At 38.7% G+C, this 22,764-nt stretch overlaps 4 protein-coding genes across 5 annotated transcripts; 3 read left to right on the plus strand and 1 right to left on the minus strand.

The window, feature by feature from the left end:
- Nucleotides 1–1,461: 1,461 nt before the first annotated feature.
- Nucleotides 1,462–5,494, minus strand: tmem176l.4 (transmembrane protein 176l.4). 2 transcript variants are annotated; one of them, XM_043261497.1, is made up of 7 exons: nt 5,380–5,494; nt 4,782–5,009; nt 3,715–3,831; nt 3,550–3,606; nt 2,230–2,436; nt 1,870–1,989; nt 1,462–1,785 (listed from the first exon to the last, which is right to left on the minus strand). In XM_043261497.1, exons 2-7 carry the CDS (start codon nt 4,953–4,955, stop codon nt 1,723–1,725), a joined length of 738 nt encoding a protein of 245 aa, XP_043117432.1. In that variant the 5' UTR covers nt 4,956–5,009; nt 5,380–5,494; the 3' UTR covers nt 1,462–1,722. The 2 variants fall into 2 exon arrangements, with proteins under 2 accessions (XP_043117432.1, XP_043117431.1); XM_043261496.1 differs by having other exon boundaries at nt 5,391–5,491.
- Nucleotides 5,495–6,941: 1,447 nt separating this feature from the next.
- ubqln4 (ubiquilin 4) lies at nt 6,942–12,258 on the plus strand. The gene is given in 13 exon segments (XM_043261995.1): nt 6,942–7,118; nt 7,649–7,800; nt 7,911–8,071; nt 8,588–8,850; nt 9,017–9,175; nt 9,355–9,577; nt 9,795–9,934; nt 10,030–10,113; nt 10,204–10,242; nt 10,244–10,329; nt 10,806–11,013; nt 11,661–11,755; nt 11,757–12,258. Coding segments are annotated over 13 exon segments (1,809 nt in total). The 5' UTR covers nt 6,942–6,971; the 3' UTR covers nt 11,809–12,258.
- Nucleotides 12,259–14,130: 1,872 nt separating this feature from the next.
- Nucleotides 14,131–15,837, plus strand: lamtor2 (late endosomal/lysosomal adaptor, MAPK and MTOR activator 2). The gene is made up of 4 exons (XM_043260192.1): nt 14,131–14,310; nt 14,930–15,092; nt 15,314–15,403; nt 15,494–15,837. The coding sequence occupies exons 1-4, from the start codon at nt 14,243–14,245 to the stop codon at nt 15,548–15,550; spliced, it is 378 nt and encodes a 125-aa protein (XP_043116127.1). The 5' UTR covers nt 14,131–14,242; the 3' UTR covers nt 15,551–15,837.
- Nucleotides 15,838–16,906: 1,069 nt separating this feature from the next.
- rab25b (RAB25, member RAS oncogene family b) lies at nt 16,907–21,785 on the plus strand. The gene is made up of 5 exons (XM_043261720.1): nt 16,907–17,166; nt 18,963–19,156; nt 19,709–19,928; nt 20,650–20,730; nt 20,880–21,785. The coding sequence occupies exons 1-5, from the start codon at nt 17,130–17,132 to the stop codon at nt 21,005–21,007; spliced, it is 660 nt and encodes a 219-aa protein (XP_043117655.1). The 5' UTR covers nt 16,907–17,129; the 3' UTR covers nt 21,008–21,785.
- The last annotated feature ends 979 nt before the right edge of the window (nt 21,786–22,764 follow it).

Here is a 22,764-nt window from a genome sequence, read left to right on the forward strand (position 1 = left end):
GCCCGTGCGCTCCGTCCCGTTCCTGTGCCCGCGCCCGCGCGCGCTCCGTCCCGTTCCTGTGCCCGCGCCCGTGCGCTCCGTCCCGTTCCTGTGCCCGCGCGCCCGTCGCGCTTCCTCCAGTGCCGCCTCAAGTTCTCCCACCTCCCACCCTTGCCATACCATATCGATGGATCCCAGCAGCCCCGCGCTCATCCTCTGCTCACCATCCGGAGCTCGCCCGCAGGTCTGCCGGTCTCCATCGCCGCCGAGTGGGCGATCCCTCGCCTCACCGTCCTGCCTCCGAGACCCAGACTCCTCCTCGGCCCGTGACCCGTCGGCTCCCCTGGGCTCCTAGCTCCCTCCTCTACACCGTGGTCCGTCAGTCCACCAGCTCCACCAGGCTCCATCGTCCCTCCGGCTCCGCCTTGGTCTGTCGTCGACCATCCGTCGCCTCTGGATTCCTCTCCTCCGGCTTTGCCTCGTCCCTCCATCCCACCGGCTCTGTCAGGCTCCTCCTTCCCTCCGGCTTCACCTCAGTCCTCAGTCGCTCTGGCTCCGCCGCGTCCTTCCCGTCCCCCGTCTCCGTGTCCAGTCGCCGAAGCCTGCGCGCGCCGCTTTGACCTCCAGCGCTCGGCGTCACCTGGCTCTTGGCTCTCCGTCTCCACCTCGGTCTCCTCCTCCACCTGCTCCGCCACCGTCGGTCGGCCCCATGGAGTCGATGGCTGCTCCTCCTCCATGGCTCCTCCCTCCGTCGGCTCCACCTTGGACCACCATAGCTGGGCTCTGGATCTCCTCCTGCTCCGGACTCCTCCTGTCTCCTTCCTGGCTCCTCCCTCCGTCGGCCCCACCGTGGGACCACCATAGCTGGGCTCTGGATCTCCTCCTGCTCCGGACTCCTCCTGTCTCCTCCCCTGGCTCCTCCCTCCGTCTACACCTCCTTGGACCCTTCTGCCTTCTGCCTGCCCACTCCTGGGATCCGTCCTCCACCACAACCTCCTCCCAAGACCCGGTATCCCCAAATCTTAGTCATTTTGGTTTTTGTTTGTTTTTGTTTGTTACCCTTTAGGTGCGAGGACGCACCTTCCGGGAGGGGGGGGTAATGTCACGTTCCCCGGACTCTGTGTTTATGTTTTCGTTTCGTGCCATGTGCTCCCTGTGCCCTGCCTTCCCTCTGTGTTAATTATGTTATTGTCATCAGCTGTGTCTCGTCAATTACCCTGTGTATTTAAGTCCTGTGTTTTGAGTTCTGTTGGTCCGAGCGTCAAGGTCCCTACCCGATGTCCGTACCTGTATCTACCTGCCTGCCTGTCTGTTCTACCTGCCTGTTCTACCTGCCTGCCTTTTTGTATCTTTATTTAACCATTTCAAGATTAAATCCTTTTATTTTCATTTAATCTCGTTGTGTGCTCTCGTGCTTACCACACAACCGTGACAGGAACACTTAGTAGAGAAGCTTAAAAAAACATTAAAAGATAAAAAGGGTTGATGCCAAAGTGCTGAAGTAATTTATTTTTAGCCCCAAAGAGCACAACAAAAAATTAAGAAAGTAATAAAAAGCAACACCCGCTATTGTAAATGAAGAAAGATCAACGATGACACTTTTGTAAAAGGAAAAAACAAATCTAATTTAGCAGTGTTGTGAATGGAGCTGATCTGCTTTAAACCATTTCACTCCGATACTGAGACACAAAATGCCATTGCATTACAGAGAGTAGGTTTGATTATTTTTGTGTGTTTATCTCGTCACACGGCACCAGCGGCGGCGTCTTCCAGCAGCGGCTTGTCAAGTTCTGGATCCTCCACCGACTGAAAAACCCCAAACAGACAATCATGAACACAGAAGAGTCCTCTGATCACGGTGGGTTTGACTGATTGATTGTTTTAAAGTACCTTTTCATCTTCCTCCTTCTTGCACAAAGCTTTCCCGGTCAACACGCAGAAACTGATGCTCACGCAGATCTGAAGGACCGACAGCACTATCATCATGATATCTAGTCCTCTGAGGACCATCTAGAGGTGGGTAAAGAGTAGAGCGTCAACTTAATAAAAAAAGGAAAATCATCTATTAAGCCCTTTAAGACATTTACAATAAATGAATAAAACAGCAGCTGCCCTTTATGCTTTCCCTCAGAAACCGGCTTTGCGTGCTGCTTTTTGTAAAAGATCTTAAAATGTGGGTATGTTTGGAAGACGATTCGATCTGCTGTAGCTAGTCTTACATTGGCTAAAGACAAGAAAGATAATCATTACCTCGGTGACATTCCTGTAGTACAGACACAGCTCTCTTCTCCGATTTTCTTCAGGATCATAACCATAGACGTTGTAACTTGAATAGCCATAACTGCGGCTTTCACAGCTGTACCTTGTATGCATATTTGTCACGTCCACTGTGTACAGTACAACAGCTGTGATAGCGAATGCAGCACTGACTATATTCAGAATGATCCCAATTGTCAGCTGTAAAAATAAATAAATAAAATAAATAATATTATATATAATTTATATATATATGTGTGTGTGTGTGTATATGTATATATATATATATATATATATGTGTGTGTGTGTATATGTATATATATATATATATGTGTGTGTGTATTGTGTGGAGGAGGAGCCAGCGACAGACACAGTGGGCGTGGCGTCAGGCCTCGGAGAGGCTTTTATTGACAAAATAATAATAATACAAAATAAAGTGTCCATGGGAAAAGTGTCCAAATAAAAGGGGATCTGGTGTCCTCGTCGTGCCGCGGGGGAAAGTGAAGGTTGAGGCCGTGTTCCAGGGGAAGAGGTCCAGGTAAGGGCGGAGTCCGGCGGTCGCACGCGCTCCTTTTTCTGGCCCGGGCGCGAGGGGCGGCGGCTTCTTCCGCGGCGTCTCCGTCGTTTCGTTGCTCCGGCGGCAGAGTGGGATGAGCTGTGTGCTCACAGCCTGGACTACGGGGGTCCCACGACGCGCTTCTCGGACGGCGGGTGAGGTCCATCACGCACCCTTCCTGGACCCACGAGGACACCAGCGTGCATGCACGGGGAAGAGACCGGTCTCCGAGGAGAGACGCGGTCAGGTATTTAACGGCGACGGTGACAAGGCTAATCCCCTTCAGGTGCGCCTCGTCACACGCCGCCAGACCTGACCGATACCACGCCCTCCTCTCGAACACACCCACTCCCGTCGGGAGCCTGGTGAAGGGCGGCGAATAAAGGACGGGGTGATGGTGACAATAAAGAGGAGGGGCAGCCGACTCGTCACATATATATATATGTATGTGTGTGTGTGTGTGTGTGTGTGTGTATATATGTCACGTCTTTGGACTTTTTTATTGTTTTTGTCGTGTGCCATGTGTTCCGTTTAACCTACTTTTAGTTAACTGTCTTCAGCTGTGTATAGTTAATTTAGTCATTTACCCGGTGTATTTAAGTCCTGTGATTTCAGTTCTGTTTGTCCGATCTCGTCTTTATTTGCGTGTGGCTTTATTTTACCTTTATGCTAGTTGTGTGCTCTCCTGCTTACCACACCCGTGACATATATATATATACAAACCAACAGAAACACAAATGCCTTTAATAGACACTTACCAGACAAGAAGAGGGAAACTTCACCATGAGGATGCATACGATTCCAATTACAATGGACTATAATAATAATAAAACAAAATGAGCATATCAGTACTTTTTAACCAGCATTGCACAATATTAATTGATTTCTAAACATAATAATTATCAAAATAAGACTTGTCGTACCACACTACCAATCCAAAAGGGCCCGTTGGCCATCATATACACGTTCCAGTAAAACCCGAGACTTATGAACACAATCCCCACAACAATATTGAGGACGCCAATTATCATGTGCACAACCTATGGAACAAAAGAACAATACGGTTAAGAACATTCCAGTTTGCTGTCAGTGTGGACAAACAAATAAACGAGTATTTGCGCAATGTTTTCAAAATGCTTCTTTTGTAGCTGTATAATTAGCCGTATATTCCAAAACGAACACTATTAGCTAATCCAAAACCTGCACATAACGTTTCTGTACGGAGCTCCTTATAGGCGACATAGTTACTAAGGGAAAAATGAGAGGAAATACGGTATTTCAGCAGTTTTGCTTTTTCTCTCAAACCTTTTCCTCCCCCCAAGACACTTTGCGCTTGCTTATCCACCGACATGCATTCCTCTTATGCCATGTTCTTTTTTCAAAAAAGAAGGAAAGCTTGTTTTTGCCATGGAAAAAAAGAAAAATAAAAGTAATAGAGACTCATTATCTTACAATTCTGAGTTTATACCTCATAATCTTTCTCAAAATAGTCAACTCTAACTTTTTGTTTTTGTTTACAAATAAAAATAATGAATTGCCAAATTTGTCTTACAATTGTTGCAAGACTCGCGTTTTTTTTTTTCTCCTTGCATCTAGGTTTTTAACGTAAAAAACGGTAATTTTGACTTTTGTCTAACAGTTTGTAATTTTCCAAATGCAAGATTTTCCAACTTTTTATTTTCATCTTGTTTTATCATTTTTCACTTTTATCCTGTGGTGGAAACAGTGCAAAGCTTCTTGGGTGAACGCACAGGGAAGTGAATAAATGCAAAGTTTCTTAGTGAAAAACGACAGTTATCGAGTGAATGCGAAAGCATTGGCATGAACTTTTTTTCCCATTTGACCAAAACCATGTCCCTTAAATTTATGAAAATAATAAAAAATTCTACTAACATTGTGAAACGTGAAAACGTTGTATGCAAAAAAACAACCCAAAGTGCCTGAAAATATCAGAAATGTATTTCGTAATTAATGTAAATGTCTGACTCACTCCAAAAGCTGTGTGGACGTCCTTCAGCTTCCCTTTCATACCCTGAGATACAGAGCACACTGGACTGTAGCACAGAAAGCCCAGAATCTGACACAGTACGGGCCATTTGCTCTTTGGGTTTGAGGTGACGCTGATGACCGTCAGTCCTTCACCCTGAGACACCGTCACGGTCATGACGAAGATGGGAGCGATGGACTCGAACCTTCCAGTAGATAACAATGGCCAAACCTGTTTGTTAAAAGCATGAAATAACAAGAACAGCAAATTATTATTATTAGGAAAATCTGTTCACAAGTGCGTACCATAACAGAAGCAGGGGAAAAAAAGAACTTTAACTGTTTTTTTGGTGATAGCACACAAATGTAATATTCTACACAGCATGCTTGATTATCAAAACAGAAGTTTTGCCACTTACATAAAAGTTTTACGTAGGTGCCACATGAAATAACAAAGCAAAAATCCAGTTTCCTATAAGGAAGTTGTGGTGGCAGCCTGTTTGTTCAGTTGTTCACCACATTTTATACTTTCTGCTCTTTATCATTTTTGATTTACGAGTATATTAAATTACTGAAATGAATCTTGAGGAATACCACGTTACCTTTAACTCACCTTTCGTGGCTCGTCTGAGGCTCAGTGCAGAGGAGAGGAAATTTCACGACGCTTTTGGGGAATTTTTTTTTTTTTTTTTTTTTTTGAAGGAGGAGTTTTAATTTTTCCTGCAGTGACTTCCTTGTGAACTGTAAACAAGTATAACAGGTATTTTGTTAACGAATTCGTGCGCCGTTTAGTAGGCCTGCTCGAAGACGTGAGACCTTAACAATAAGAAATGAAGCTTGCCTTCACTCCACGACGTTGAAAATCGTGTGAAAGAAAGATTTTAAAGGTTTCTGTAAATGATTGATTACTGTAGACATGCAAACAGCGCCGTCTATCTGCATACTGGAATTACAGGAGTAAGAGGTTTATATAATGCGTACATTTAGACCTCGTTGCACAGACAGGGATAGGGGTGAAACCAGGATTAGGCAATAGTTTCATTAGAACAGTAAAGTTTTTTTTTTTTTTTTTTTTTTTTTTTTTTATAGAAATCCTGCATATTGATTTTTACATTTATAAACAACGGCCCTGACAAATCAGCCAGTGCGATTTGCTTGCATTTTAGATTTAAATCTCGTCTATGAAAACAGGAGGTATTTTTTTAAAAAAGGTTGAAGTAGCTTTAATATGCACTACTACATTTGGCAATGAAAGCGTGAAGAAGCTACTGTCATGTGTTTTCGGAATTATTAAGTTTAATTAGTTAATTAATTAATTCGTTTTTATTTGTAAGAAACTATCAGGAGTAGCCTACTGTTTGTGTGCATATTATTTTATGTAGGACTACCTGCACCACAACGGATAAAAACAAATGTAAATAAACAAAATTTGCATTTATTGCTACTCGTTTGGTTCACAAACTTTTGTAAGGATAAATTTATTAAAAGTTCATGCATGTAGTTCAGAAGCTTAATGTTATTATATATTAACAAATAATGTTGTAATATATATATATATATATATATATATATATATATATATATATATATATATATATATATATATATATATATATATATATATTATTATTATTATTTTACAAATTGCAACTAATTAAAAACATGATTACTATAGTTAAATTGTGCTAACTACTAATGAACCATCATTTTAATACACTAATCATAGTTTAACCAAAGTAATTGTTCTAAAACTATAGTTATACAAATGGAAATCAATATATATATATATATATATATATATATATATATATATATATATATATATATATATATATATATAGTTACTACAAGTTTACAAAACATGAAAAAATATGGTTAATATCTGTTCAACTTACTGGGAGGATCAACTTCCTGTTAGTTTGATTATCGCACATGCATTAAACCTAAATGTTTTTCTTTCATTTTTTTCTTTGCCTTCTTCAGCGTATTCTTGTCCTGGCAAAACAAAATATGAGAAACCTAAACTGTATATATTGGAAACATTGGGTGTCTTTCTCGCTCGTTCGAGAAAAAAAAAAGTGATGTCGATGTCACTCCACACTGCCAGGGGGCGCTGTGGAACAATCGGGGTCTGCAGCGCTTTTCCCCGCTGCTTGTTGGTGCGATGATGTAATGAAGTAAAAGAAGAGTAAAGATGGCGGAGAATAGCGGCACGGATCCTGCCGTGGAGACGAACACTGAGGAAAATGCCGCCGCTAGCGCGACTATCATTAAGGTCACCGTCAAAACACCGAAGGATAAAGAAGAAATAGCCATCGCCGAGGATTCATCTGTCGCACAGGTGATGTTTTTCGCGGTTTCTTCTTGTTTGTTTCACCCGGGCGTTCTTACACCAGCGGCTAACAGCTTTAGCCGGAGAGCTAACGTTTGACGACGAACACTCCAAAGCCGAAAATCGTCGCAGGGGATGTTTATAATGACTTCTTCTCTTGTTATTACTGACGTTAGATGATTTTGACCGTCTTATTCGTAGTTTTCGGTCTTTTAAGACGCTTGTAAAGTGAGGTTTACTAACTCGCTGCTCACGTTAAAGAAACGGCCTGCTCAGGTAGAAGGTTCTAGTCTGTCATCTTTGGTCGCGCTCTTTCTGTTTTGCTTTGTATCGTTGACTTTAAGAATATGTAGATAAATCGAGTAACGCATTAGATGGCATTCCTTGTAAAGGTGGTGCTAGCGCTGTCTATGTTAGTTCATTCGACCAGTTGCTGGTTAATGTTGATGTTTACGAGATCCGGTTTAATAAAAGACACTGTGTTGTTGCACAAAAGTGAGATTGTATTGATCTAAATCGCGTTTTGTCCTCTTTAACAGTTTAAAGAGGAAATCTCCAAAAGATTTAAGGCGAAGCAGGACCAGTTGGTTCTGATATTCGCCGGTAAGATCCTGAAAGACGGAGATACGCTTGGCCAGCATGGCATTAAAGACGGACTCACGGTTCACCTGGTCATCAAAACCGCACAAAAGTAAGAGGACCTGCTTTTAAGGTCAAAACATAACTGGCATTTTTATATGCAAAGCCACGATGTGCCGTAGGATATGTGTGGTTGACGTTTAGAGGGTTTTGTGTTTGTAGGACTTCAGGTGGTGGTAGTTCGCAGACTTCTGCCTCTTCTGGCCCTGGACCATCGCAGGGCAACACTGCTGGAACCGCTAACTCCAGCCCACCCGGCAACCTGGGCACACCCCAGGGAACTGGGCCATCCCCAACCCCAACACAGCCACCCAATATACTAGGTGAGTAATGTTTTTGAGGTTGTTTATGAGATATCAGCCCGTTGTTCCTGTTTTAAGTGTAATTCCATAATCTTGTTGGTGGTTCGGGTCGCAGCCAGTTTTGTTTTTGTTAACTACAACTATCAACGTTTTTTTTTTTGCCTAATTTAGGTAAAATATAAATATTAGAGGAAAAAATGTAAAAAAACCTAAATAAATGTTGCCTTTGCAGCTAACGTAAAAAAGTATTAAACACAAACTGAAACGGTTGAGAGAAAATAATTAGTATTAACAAATCTAATGAATAAAAATGCTAATAAGCAACATATACCTTAAAATCAAATACAGCATATTTAAATGTTTATTTACTGTGTCAAAGTTGGAGTTTATTGCCAATCCATAATGTAATTTTACAATATTTTATGTGGCTTTAATTGTTTAAAAGACCAATGTCTATAGTATTGTGTGCTTTTTAAGAAAGTTTTGTTATCTTGTTTTCGCTTTTGTTTTACGCTGCTTCTCATTGTGTGTTTTCAGCTGGGTTTGGTGACCTGTCAGGCCTGGCTAACCTCGGCATGGGGTCCGCCAACTTCATGGAGCTTCAGCAGCAGATGCAGCGACAGCTCATGTCCAACCCTGAGATGCTGTCTCAGATCATGGAGAACCCGCTTGTGCAGAGCATGATGTCCAACCCTGACCTGATGAGGCAAATGATAGTGGCTAACCCACAGATGCAGCAACTGATGGAGCGCAACCCGGAGATTTCACACATGCTTAACAACCCAGAACTCATGAGACAGGTAGGTTATTGGACATGTACGATAATTAAACGCTTAAGGTAGTACGCCATTATAGTTCGTCTTCAGTATGCTCTTTATTCTGACTTGCATATACCGAAAAGAGAAGAAAATTGCGTTATTTCAGGAAATCGTTTGTTTTTATTAAATTGCTTTTTTGCTTGTCAAGACAATGGAGTTGGCACGAAACCCAGCCATGATGCAAGAGATGATGCGTAACCAGGACAGGGCGCTTAGCAACCTTGAGAGTATTCCCGGGGGTTACAATGCTCTTCGGAGGATGTACACCGATATTCAAGAGCCCATGTTTAGTGCTGCACGTGAACAGGTCAGATTAATTTATTGATTTAAAAAAAAAAACATATTTGTTATTTCATAAAGAATTATAAAAATGTTGTTTTCATAAAAAAAAAATATGTATGTTGTTAAATTGGACAAATTCGCTGCCATGTCTTAATACTCTTATGTAATGGCAACATTAAATGTTACATTGCATCATCTGAACAGTTTGGAAATAACCCCTTCTCGGCATTGGGTGGAAATGCTGATAACTCCGGAACACCGCCTTCCAGGACAGAAAACCGAGAGCCTCTGCCAAATCCCTGGGGGCCCCCTGACACCGCTGCCGCCACCACCACTGGGACAGCTACCACCACCAGCTCCACCACAAGCTCAACCACACCCAGTGTGTCCAACCCACTGGGCATCAGCTCCCCTAGCCTTGGAAACGGTAATAATCTTTTAAGATTGGAGTTTATTTTAAAACCAGGCCCATACGTTTTAAGTTGTAGTAGATTTTACAAGCAGATAATCAGAGCACAGTTATAGCAGGCAATATATTTGTATTTAAAATATAAAAATATTTTTGCAGGTAAAGTGCTGTATAAAAGGGTTTACATCTCAGATAGATTGTATCTGTCTTTCTAATTATTGTGGTTTATTTTTAGGTATGTTCAACAGTCCTGGCATGCAAAGCTTAATGCAACAGATCTCTGAGAACCCTCAGCTTATGCAGAACATGCTTTCTGCTCCTTATATGCGCACCATGATGCAGTCCCTGGCCCAGAATCCTGATATTGCCTCACAGGTACAAAGATCATTATTCCCAAAGGTTATGATTCTTACAACTTTTAATTTACTATAATGAGCTCTTATTAATATGTAACCTTAACCCTTTTTCAGGTGTTGATGAACAACCCTCTCTTTGCCGGAAATCCACAGCTGCAAGAGCAAATGAGACAGCAGTTACCTGTATTTCTACAGCAGGTGTGTCCATTTGGCGTTGTTGGACATTATCTGTGGGGTAAAGGTTTAATTTGCTTTTATTTGCTAACTGACTTGTTTTCGCAGATGCAGATGCAGAACCCAGAAGCCCTTTCTGTTATGACAAATCCTCTCAGCCATGCGAGCCCTAATGCAGATCCAGGAGGGACTGCAAACCCTTCAAACCGAAGCCCTGGCCTCATGCCCGGTAAACCTCCAGTTTCAAAGTTATAAAAAAAAATTTATTTATATATATATATATATATATATATATATATATATATATATATATAGCTTATTTTTTTAATGCATTTTTGTTTCAAAGTAATGTTTTTAATTTTCATACTTTTGAATATCAACATGATTTTAACAAACATATTAAGTAAGTGTTGATATTAGAATGGATAGTTTGAAGTATATTTAAATATTAGAAGTTGAGTTTTATATCGCTTAGCTACTTTGTTGTCTACAGGGTGAAAAACCCTAAAGAACACATCCTCTTTCTACTAGTTATTTCCTTCTTGGCTTTGTCCTCAAGTAAATGCAGCTTCCTCTAGTTTAGAGCAGATATGCTTTTTAAAAGCACCTTTTATTCCAGTATTTTATTCCATGTTATTTGATGGGTTCCATAATGTAAACAAACATTGTGGCAATATCTGCACGTTGCCAATTAAATGTGCCTTGTCTCTTTCTAGTCTGATACCTGGTGGGATGGCTGCTGGTATCCCTGGTGCCCCACTGCCCACAGGGGTGAATGTGACCCCTGAGAACCCCTCCGCCCCTCAAGCCAGGGCCCCGCCCCTGTCCCCACCCCAGCCCCACCCCGCTGCTGGAACAAACACTGCCCAGCAGCAGCTCATGCAACAGATGCTACAGATGTTTGCTGGAGGGAATGCATCGGTAATTTTTTTTTTTTTTTTTAGCCTATTGTTAATAATATTATTGGTGTTTCCCATTAATTACATGTTTTCTAGCTGCCTGCTACAGTCTAATTTGTCCTGGCACAATTTCATAATGAAACAACTATTTTTAAGTTCTCGTAGTAACTCAATGTGAAAATGTGTTTTGTGTTGTTCCTTTGGCAGAGCATCTGTCAAGTGAGTTAAAATCAAATGCGCAATATGTGATGGTGCAAAAGGCTGTGATTTAATTAAGTGTATTGTATGTTGCGCTAAGCGTTTTTAAAGGTGCACAGTTTGCTCACGGTCCACATTTTTCACATTTCTGTAGACGGATGATTACAGTGTAACCCTTTTTCTCAGAAACAGCAGGTTTACGCAAATAACAGCTTGAGGGTTTCACTCTCATAATGGAAGAAATTAAAACAGAACTAATTTTCCCAAGTAAACGATTGTTGTTTAGCATCTCTAAAACTGAAAAGACGCATGCAAGTGCATCAGTGCGGAAACTTCTTACTCCATTGAGGTTAGACACTGAAAACGGACCGAGCAGACTTTAAAATGCGCAACATTTTGAAAGCTACATCACCAAATCCTCTGGGAAGTATGCTGTGTATATTTGATTGTGCTACTTTTTTTCGCTTTGCAGACTCAGACTCGGAAGTGCGTTTCCAGCAACAGCTGGAGCAGCTGAGTGCCATGGGCTTCATCAACAGGGAAGCCAACCTTCAGGCCCTTATCGCCACCGGGCGACATCAATGCCGCCATCGAAAGACTGCTCGGCTCTCAGCCTTCCTAATTCCATCAACTGAGAGCGTGCGAAGGGAGACAAGAAGCAAACATAGTCCTCATCACATAAAATCTGACGAGCCCCAAATAGACAGGATTCCAATTACTCAATCTTTTTTTTTTTTTTTTTTTTTTTTTTTTCTTCTTTTTTTTTTTTTTTTTTTTTTTTTTTTTTTTTTTTTTTTTTTTTTGGCTTTGATCAGTCAGTCTCTGAATCAAAAAGAAATGAGGGTTTCAAATTTGAAAAAACCAAACCAACCAGAATCTCTGTGGAATGACATCACACTAACCCCTCATCACTAGTAAGATGGGACAAAGCTTACATTTGCTTGAACCAAGTTTGAGTTACCATTCCTTACAATTAGAACACACTCACCTGAGGCACTACTCAGTGGTTAGGGGAATAAAATCCATACGCTTGAATTCCGAGGCCCAGGGGGATTCTTGTCTTCTGTGAAAATGCTTGGTTTCCTTAATTTCTCTCTTTCTCCTAATTCATGCCTGATCAAACCAGTATTTATTGCAGAAACGTAGAGCTTTCCTTTACTCCCTTTCCGCCCTCTTCAGTTGACGTTGATTTTTGAGGCGTTCCTTGACATTTTGATGTGTTAATCGAAATCTAATAGACATGATCATGTTGGAGCACTATAACACCTTGACTCTGATCGCTTACACTTCAGCTATTTTAGAAAGGAATGAGTTTTGGAGATGAGGTTTGGAAAAGATATTCGGTCATCTCTTTAGTCGTTTGCCTTTGTGAGAGTGTACATGAATTGACAGTAAAGGCTTGTCATATGGGTAAGGTTGTAACAAAGCATCAATAAAATATTTCTCAGCTTAACAAGCAGTGGCGAACGCAGACACCATTTGTTTCGATCATATCTTAATGCTTTGACAAATATTCTAGTGCCTGGATCACACTTGTATTGTGTACTGGATACATCATCCTCAAGTTAAAAAAACAAAACAACGGGTTACAGCATGATAGTAATGATTAGTTTCTGTCAGTGCTAACCAACAGCTGTCTAATGGAACTAACAGTTTTATTGTAAATTTAAAATGTTTAATTTTTTTCTTTTTTTTTGCTGCACGTCCATAATCCACTCTCTATTCTACTTGAATTACATTACATTACAGAAAACAACATTCATTGCGGTTTGTAGTTTCTTCTAGCATCTGGTTTTGTCTTAAATCCAATGTTTTTGATCTTTACGATGTTGGGCTGCATGACACCTTGCCATTCTAATTTTTAAGTCCAAAATTAATGCAGTGATCATTCTCTTATAACGCAATATTTTTAATTATTGTCTAACGTGGAGGTCACACAAGTCAGTTGTTCTTGATGCGTTATGTAAAGCGTTTAATTTCACTAATCTTTAGTCATTATGGTTGTTTTAGGTAGATAACTTACCTTACTTAAAATAAATATAATTTCTTTACTTGACACGAGAACTGAAAATCTGAAATTTTCCAGGATTGGAAACATGTTGAATCTTTTATTGAGTTTAGGTTTTTACGTAGCTTCATTCAAACATTGGACATCCAAATCAAGGTTCAAAAAAAGGTGAAGCAAGGCTTCATCGAACAGATTTAGCTTTGAGTTAATTTTTTAAATGTCTTTTTTCTTGGTGTAAAGAATATATCAATAATTCAAAGATTTTTTGCATTAGTGCATTGGAAAGGTTCTGTGCATGTTAAAGGTTCTTCATGGAACCAATAAAGAATATGTTTAAGAGTGCATATGTTCGGTATATTAAACTGGTTGTGACCATGAAGTTATTCATAAAGATATTTTTCAATAATAATACCCTTAAATTTTTGCACTGACCTCCAAAAAAGAAAGTCAAAACAAAAGAAAAGAATGTTAAGTGTCGGTTTATATATATATATATATATATATATATATATATATATATATATATATATATATATATATATATATATATATATATATGCATGCATAAAATTAACCACTTAACAGTTTAAGAAAAGTTAAGAGTGAACGTTATCAACTCAATACTTTTTATGATGTAGAATCCGATAAAACAATGACTGCCATTATTTTTTCCATAATTAATTTATTGCCTTCATATAAGGGAGGGGGACTTCAGCTGGTTTCGTTTTTTTGTTTCATTAACGACCCGAAAAACAAACCATCCATGTTACGTTCAGTTTCGATTTAGGCCACGTGTTTGTAGTTTGCAGGAAGTTCCATGATACTACATTTTCCGTGAACCATCAGCGCGGAAGTTCATGGTCACCTGATGTGCATTTTGGGCTGCTGGGCCACGTTTTTGTAGTTTGTCGGCACTGCCATGATACTACATTTCCCATAAACCATCAGCGCGGAAGTTAGAAGTCAGCTGATGTTCTTGGTCAGCTAGAAGTTCTTGCTATAATTCCGCGGAAATTTTATTAGTATTATTGCCGTTTTCTATTAAATTATGTTGCGTCCTAAAGCATTAACACAAGTACTCAGTCAAGCAAACACCAGTGGCGTACAAAGCACGCTGTGAGTATATAAAATACAGTCTTTGTTCTTATAAGTAGCTTTAGCTGGAAGATGAATTGGTAAACAATAACGTACGTTTATGTTATTAACATATTTTCTGGAGTAAGGTATTTTGGAGCGCTTGGAATTTGTTTAATGCATGTTAATTCATTAACAATGTCATATTTATACAGTAGCTTTAAACGTGATTTGACTTAAGCCATATTTGGAAATATCGGAATATCTTTGTCATTTGATTAAATATCAAATGAAATCCCATTATTTAAAATAAATATCTCTCTGCCTCTCTCTCTCTCTCTCACACACACACACACACACACACACACACACACACCACTTTAAAGCACTAACGTGGCGCAAAAATCAGTTTGTTTAATGTTTATCCGTGTGAACATGCATCCACACCAAAATATCAGTTTACTTTTAATGAACTGGTGTATATTTAGCAAAAAGTCATAAAGAAAATTAAAAGCAGTTCAGAGAAATGTTCTAATATTGGTTTTAGTTTTTTTTTTTTTGGCCACTTAGTGGTTTATGAATTTATATTCAATTCACGTAGGCCTAAATGCTTTTTAAAAATGAATGATGTATTTTTTCGTGTGTTTGTTTTTTATTTTAGGCTGTTGAATAATGAAGGCTCTCTACTGGCGTATTCTGGATATGGGGACACCGATGCAAGAGTCACTGCAGCCATTGCCAGCAATATCTGGGCGGCTTACGACAAAAACGGACACCAGGCCTTTAACGAGGACAAACTGAAATTCATCCTGATGGATTGTATGGTAGGAATGTTCGCTGTACAGTCGGGGCAAAGTAAATGATTGTGAATGCTAATCTTTGATATATGCAATTAAGACAATAAAGAATATGTCTGCATTTACCATACGTGTGCTTTTTTTGACATTACGCCATGCCGGAAATAACAACGGCTGATGAACTACTGTATTGTTATACAATCATTTTTTCCTTTTTATGATGCGCTGCATTTTCTCTGTCATTGCAGGAGGGCAGGGTGGCCATTACACGTGTGGCAAACTTGTTGCTTTGCATGTATGCCAAGGAGACAGTGGGCTTTGGGATGCTTAAAGCCAAGGTGAGATTTGGTGTATATGTTATATACGTATGATAAGTTACTCTGTTCATAAAAATACATAAATCAAAGTAACTGTGTTTATGTTCGCAGGCTGAAGCTTTAGTGCAGTACCTCGAGGAACCGCTAACACAAGTGGCAGCGTCGTAGGATGTGCTTTTGTATATTTGTGTACATTGTAACAGAAACTTCTGCAGATCTCGGCCTTCATAATATATTATCTATGGCTTTATTTATTTGCATACTCTGTGTGATTGCTATATCAAATTGCGTGGCTATTAGACCCACAGTATAAACATGCATAAACGTTAACAATTACATCTGAACAGCATTTTCCCTTTTTATGATCTTTTCTTTACGTCTCAGGATTTTTGCAGTCAGTGATCCGGCTGTGTCTAGTGTCAAAAACATGAAATGAAATAAATTTCTTTTTGTTACATGTTTTTGTTTTGCCTTTTAAGACGCAAGAAATAGGTTGTCATTAATTATGTCTAGAGTAATATTCATTGAACCAAAATAATACGATGTATAAAAACATTATCTGAAGATAAAAAATCACGTTGTTAATCTGGGTTTCAGCATTTTGCAATAAATGCAAATTAAGGCGATTAAAATATCCTTAATCGGAGCAGAAAGTCTTGAATTCAGAAACTCTTGGCATTAAATGCACGAAATTAAAAACAAATATCTTGTATTTTTGACTTGTTTTCCTATACAAATATTTAAACATCATTAGAATTAATTAAGATGCTAAAAGTACTGTTTTTTTTAAAGAAAACTAACACAAGTTTATGCTTAACGCAAGAACAAATATGTCAGTATGAAAGACTTTTCCCCTTTGAATTAAGTTGTAGATATTTGTTCTAATTTAATTCATAAATACTCATTTTGATCCATTTCTTATGAAGCAAGATTTCGTATGAGGTCTTTTTGTTTCTAAAATAAATAAATCTTGGTTTAAGAATCTTTAGGCATTCAAATTGGAAAACAGGCAAAAAAAAAACTGCTAAAGAACATCACTTTTTTTGTAGCATGAGCAGAAGATACAGTAAAAGTTATTTCTGTGCTGTAATGGTTAGGAGACTTCAACTTAAACTTAAAATAATTTATATTTTTTATATATATAAAATGTATTTGTTTATTTAGAGACCACGATGATGTTTTGCCTTCCAATCTATTTATTCCTTATATTTTGTTCACTTGGTCTTGAAATATCTAAAACCTGCAGAAACAGAAACTGTATAATATTTGTGTTCAAACAATGATTAACCGTGAAACCCAAAACATGCATCATGGGAGGGCTCCTCCATGACAAATACCTTCCTGATCTTGGGAGAAACTGCTTGAAAAAGCGATTGGTTGCATACGGTGTGTATGTCACCGTTTCATTGGCTGAACAGGTGCACTAATGCACCCAGTTTCATGTGACTGCACCTGCGCTCGCCCTACCTGTCTGACCTGACTTGAGCGCACCAAAAGTCGCCCACCTTCCCAGGTACGGCACATTTGATAGCGGAACTGCCAGGCTAAATAACAAGGCTAGTTCCTTGTACAAACAGCTGAACTGTCCACCATAAACGGTGGGGTGCTTCTCAACGTTTCTCCATTTCAGGTCAGCCATTGTATCACGGAGAGGAGGATCTTTCCTTCTCCGTTTTCCTTGAAATTGGTTGGGATTTTGACTCATGCAGCAATAATCTAGATCAGTGAAGGAAGATCTGCTTACAACATGGGGTCTGAAGAGGCCTACAACTTTGTTTTCAAAGGTAAGGACTTATTTGATTGAGCTGTCATGCATGTTGAACTCTTTTAGTTTCGTGATCTGCAAGCATTCGTTTTCGCTGTAGTAGTTGTAGAGTAATGGTTGGTCTATATAGTCATTAAAAAATGGTTATAGAGAAATATATAAAGCAGCTGGGTTTAGAGTAACTTGTGCAATTCAGTTGCTTCTTTTGTAAAGCTCTCGGTCCTATAGGTTGGCTGGAATCTGATTTCCATGACAACAAGGTTTTGTTTACACAAGATTACTCAGTTAAGTTAGTCAGTACGGGAGGGGAAATAGTATCTGTTAAAGCCCATTGTGAAACTATGATCTGCTAGAGCAGCCCTAAACGACGCCAAACCACAACGACTGCTTAAAATTAGCTGCATTATTTTTTAGGTTTCGAAACAGTGGAACTGAAGCAATAAGAACAGGAAGTCTTTAAAGAGTAACCATTTAAAACGTATAAATGCCGAGCTTTAATATATTTATCACGCGTGCTGATGGTTTAATAGGAAATCACGCACAGGGTTTTGGTGAAGACGGTTTCTTCATCTGGACAGAGTTGGGGAAATGCAGCGCTCGTTTGCCAGTGAGTGCATAACAGCTGATAAAAACATCGCCATAATCCACACCACTCCAGTCCATCAGTTAATGTCTCGTGAAAAGCTACGCGCTTGTTTGAAATCGTTATAATTTTTTACTACAAACAGGTGCTAAAATGTGAGTCCTCTATTCTTAATATTGTCTCGTCTGAATCAAATAAGAAATGTGAACAGATCATTCATCGTTTCTAGTAGAAAGCAGCAGCAGCAGCAGTCCTAGACGTATTTGGGTGGATTTTTGTTGTGAAAGAACAAAAGTAGATTGATCTTTTTCAGAAAAAGGGTTATTATGGATTACGGGCTCTTATTTTAGCCAGAAGGGAAGGTTTAGTGTTAAAACGCCTTGAAGTATTTGTTTTTGCATGCTGCTTTTCACTTCACAAGATGACAGCTGATGTTGTGTGGATTACTGTAATGGTTTTTATCGGCTGTTTGGACTCTCATTTTGACGGCACCCATTCACTGAAGAGGATCCATTGGCGAGCAAGTAATGCAATGCTAAAATTTCTCCAAATGTGTTGCGATTAGGATCCAAACTCATCTACATCTTGGATAGTCTGCAAATATCTACTTTTGGGTGAACGATTCCTTTAATATTTTTATAGGCTTCTGCTGTAACCTTGTACGTTTCCTGTCCTTCTCGTGCAGTTTTTACGTTTATAATTGCCATTTTTCCTAACATAATACGTGAATTAACTCCAATCCCAGAAATGCCAAAATAATCCCTCATGGGTGGAGTGTTGATGTTATTCCTGACATGTTTAAGACATTTTTGTTTACAATGCAATTAGTTGGTTCATCCAGTGTTGCTTTGTTTTGACAGTAGACTATGAGGATCAGACTCGTTTCTGTTTCAGGTTTTAATGAACAACAAGCCTGGACAATTTCGTAATAAGGTTGCAGATTTGTAGTTGCGTAGTACGTGTTTTGCCTCCTAATGTTGCACACAAAAGTCCAAGACAACGAACATGACATTTTGACAAATTACATCATGAGTCCTAACTAATCATTGATTTTACACACGTTAATGTTGCTTAATACACCAAGCAGTGAATCATGAGATCTTTCACAAACGCCAAGGGAACTCTTTTACGCCCCCCTTCTTCACAGGAGCATTCGTGGTTGTTGTTTCCAAATGATTGGCATGGGTCTGGCTTTTATAGACTCATTTGCGCTCGTATGCATGTTGTTGCAGTGGTTCTTATTGGAGAGTCTGGCGTTGGCAAGAGCAACTTGCTGTCACGGTTCACCAAGAATGAGTTTAATCACGACAGCCGGACGACCATCGGGGTGGAGTTCAGCACCAGAACTGTGCAGTTAAACGGCCTCACCATCAAAGCTCAGATCTGGGACACAGCCGGACTGGAGCGGTGCGGGCCATCACTTCGCGTGAGTTTAACACGACATAACATCGAAGAAATGGAGGCGCTGAACAAGCAAATATTCAGTGTCACGTGATCCTTCAGCTGATTTGCTGCTCAAGAAACGGTTCTTATTATTGTCATGAATAAATAGTATAAATGGTTTTAGTATACGTTAGTATTCATGTTTTATAAGCCTTTATGATCACTTTCAATCGGTGTAATGCAAAAATATTAAAAACTAGAAACAAAATTGACTTAAACTGTATGGACCGGGGCAGTGTGGTTAGGAGATGACGACATGAAAGACAGAATTTTAGGTGAACTGTCCCTTTAAGTAGTTCGCTCATACTCTGAATATGTTTGTATGCAAATACATTTTTAACTGTATGTAAATCGTCATTCATCTATTCTTTAGCAAGTTAGAATTGTTTAGAAAATGTAACACATCACGTTTCACCACCCATTGCTCACCTGTTGTTCTAAACCATCTTCGTTACGTAATCTTGCTTATGACATAATGTTTTATGACAGTGTTCTGTTCATTTTAAAAAAAAAGGAAGCGAATGGAGTCGTCTGATTTGATCTGTTTTTCCTGTATCGCAGATATTACCGAGGAGCGGTCGGAGCTCTGCTAGTCTATGACATTTCAAAGCACTTGACATATGAAAGTGCTGAGCGCTGGCTGAAGGAGCTCTACGATCACGCAGATCCTCATATCGTAGTGATGCTTGTGGGCAACAAATCGGACCTGGCAGCAGTGCGGTCTGTCCCAACAGAGGACGCCAAGGACTTTGCAGGTCATTACTGAGGACTTGCGCAAAAACTCACAGAGAGACTCAAAAGGCTTCACGACAGCCCTTCAAAATACAAGTTCGGCCTAAATTTAAGAAATTATGACAAATAATATTTCACAGTAGCATTTACATCTCCAAGTAGTAATATTAGCAACAACACCATTAATAATAATAATACAATTTATTAAAATATGCAGAAACTCAAAGGATTTCATTACAAGCCGCCACATGGATTACTACTACTGTTGTTTTCTATTTTTATTAATGTACTCCTTAAAGTAGCAGTAGTAGTACTAATAATACAATTTATTAAACATTACTTTTAAGGAATATTAAAATGCATCATTCATGTTTTAATTAGAAACAAATATAAATTTATTTTATACATTTTTAGAAGTTGCTACATTTTGTTTGACTACTTTTTAAAGATAAATAGTTTTAATATTTAATTTGATTACCACCGCACATTTATGTTTGACGTTACAGTCATTACGACAGTCACATAAAACCTATAGAAATGTCCAGTCAGGCAAAGAAAAAACACCTTGACTCTAAAGAAACTCAACAAAAAAGTAATCAGGCGCAATTATTATTATTACTATTAATATGAAAGAATTTTAACGTTGTTTTATCCATAGCACATCGGTCAGTACATGCTTCTCTTAGTGTGTGTATTATTATATGATTTAGCGAAATCTTGATATTCATATTATTGTTTTTATAGAAAAGAATGGTCTTCTATTCATGGAAACCTCTGCTTTGGAGTCAGTAAACGTCGAGGCGGCGTTCAACACCGTGCTTACAGGTACCTATTGTTTATTCTGAACACATCATACCGTATTTACATGTACTTTACATGTGTTCCTTGCCCTCTGGGATTCTCCTCTTCAGTCAGGCTTGAAATAGTGTAAGCACTTCATTATCATAATAATGCTGTCATTATCTGATTTTCAGAAATCCACAAAAAGGTGAGCAGCAAAGAAGTGACCCGAGGCTCTATCAATGCCGTGACATTGTCCCAGCCTAAAGCAGCAGCAGACGACGCACAAGACGAAAAGAAGGCCTGCTGTAAAAACCTGTGAAAGAACATCCCAGAACTTCACGAGGGTCCTAAAGGAGCTGCGAATTCAGCTTCTGCAGTAGAGATAGGATTGTGAAAGAACGAGTATGATAAAAATGATAAAAAGCAAATCCATCGCACTGACTGACATAGCCATATTTGTATTGTTAAATATTATGTAACAAGTAAAATACATTTTAATGTTTATCAGGCTTGACCAAAAAAAATCATGTCGATTTTAATTAATTTGAATGTTTTCCCTAAATGTCCCCTTTCAGTTTTTCTTTGTAGTATTTATGAAATGTCATGCCAAATTATTATTATTTTTTCCTTTACACTTGCATTCATTCAACAGACTTTTTTTTTTTAATCCAAAGAGACTTTTAAATGTAGCATACAACAAGCTATTCATCTCACTCAAGTTATTAAAAATTGACAGATTAACTTTATCGCTTTAATTAGTGTAAAATGGAAGAAAGGAAAAAAAAAAAAAAGATATTTTTCGGTTTGCATGTTCATCCTCACTGTTCGGTTTTTAATTTGATTTGTTCAACACACCTAATGAAGACAATAAGCCACACACGTGTGGTTAAGAAAATAATTTGTAATATTCAAGACTAATCAGCGCTAATTTAATATTTTGTAGCATAGCATTTAAAAGTGTTGATTTGTATCCTCATGAATGAATACCGGTGCTGCAGGTATTATCAGTTGCTGCTCTTAACATGACATAAAGAAAATATATACATATATATGTCATTTTCCATTAAGAATTAAAGCAGAAATATGCATGAAAAATGCCTGAATTGTTGTTGTTGTTGTTTTACAATGAACCTCAAGTCCAGTTTGCAAACAATAAAACATTTATCGATGTTTATGAATCACCATTATTTAATATAAACTCAACAATAAATATGAATCAAGGATGAGCTTTCAATTAATTACTTGGAATATTAATTGATTTGACCCGTTTGAACTGGAACTAGCTCTTTGCAGTCATTAATTATGATTATTTATAGTAATTGTGAAATACATAACTATACATAAAAATTCTTAATTGGAAGCATGCTCAACAAGGCTGCATTTATTTGGCTAAAATTACCATAAAAACAATATCGAGAAATATTAATTCCAATTTTTCATAGTAATTTTAATCAAATAAATGCATGGCGATCATGAGACTACTACTATATGTACTAGTCGCACGTTTTTATTTTTAAAGATTTTTTTGTAAGACGTTTTTAAAAGAATATATATCAAATAAAATTAATATTCAGATACTGATTACTAATCATCTAATATGGGTAATTTACACATCTACTTTTAATTTAATTTTAAATTCAGTAATTAAAATGGAATTAAATGGCATTTTCAGTTCAGTCACTGAATGGTGCACAGCCCTTAGCCCTTCCTCCTCACGGCCTCCTACGTGGCATTTTCATGTCCCATCATCCTCTGTAAAGCATGAGTGAAGTCACGCTGTGGAATGTGGAAGAGCTCATCTAGAAATATACCTGTTACTCCATGCATTCGTTTACGCTGTCTTTTTCTAAAGCATACCTCGTTTGATTCTAGCTCATATTTTTATTCCAATACGTATTCGTTATCATTACAATGTGTTTATGTATTACCTGACAACTACAAAAGACACACCTGCGACTACACACCTGTACGGAAGCCAGTCGAGCATTTCATTGGGCTACAGAGGTCGTAGCCGTGTGATAGACAGCACAGTCGGCCAATAAGAACATCGGAAGGGCGGGGCTACATCGTAGCACA

This window comes from Puntigrus tetrazona, chromosome 16 (assembly GCF_018831695.1).
Source record: "Puntigrus tetrazona isolate hp1 chromosome 16, ASM1883169v1, whole genome shotgun sequence".
NCBI lineage: Eukaryota > Metazoa > Chordata > Actinopteri > Cypriniformes > Cyprinidae > Puntigrus > Puntigrus tetrazona.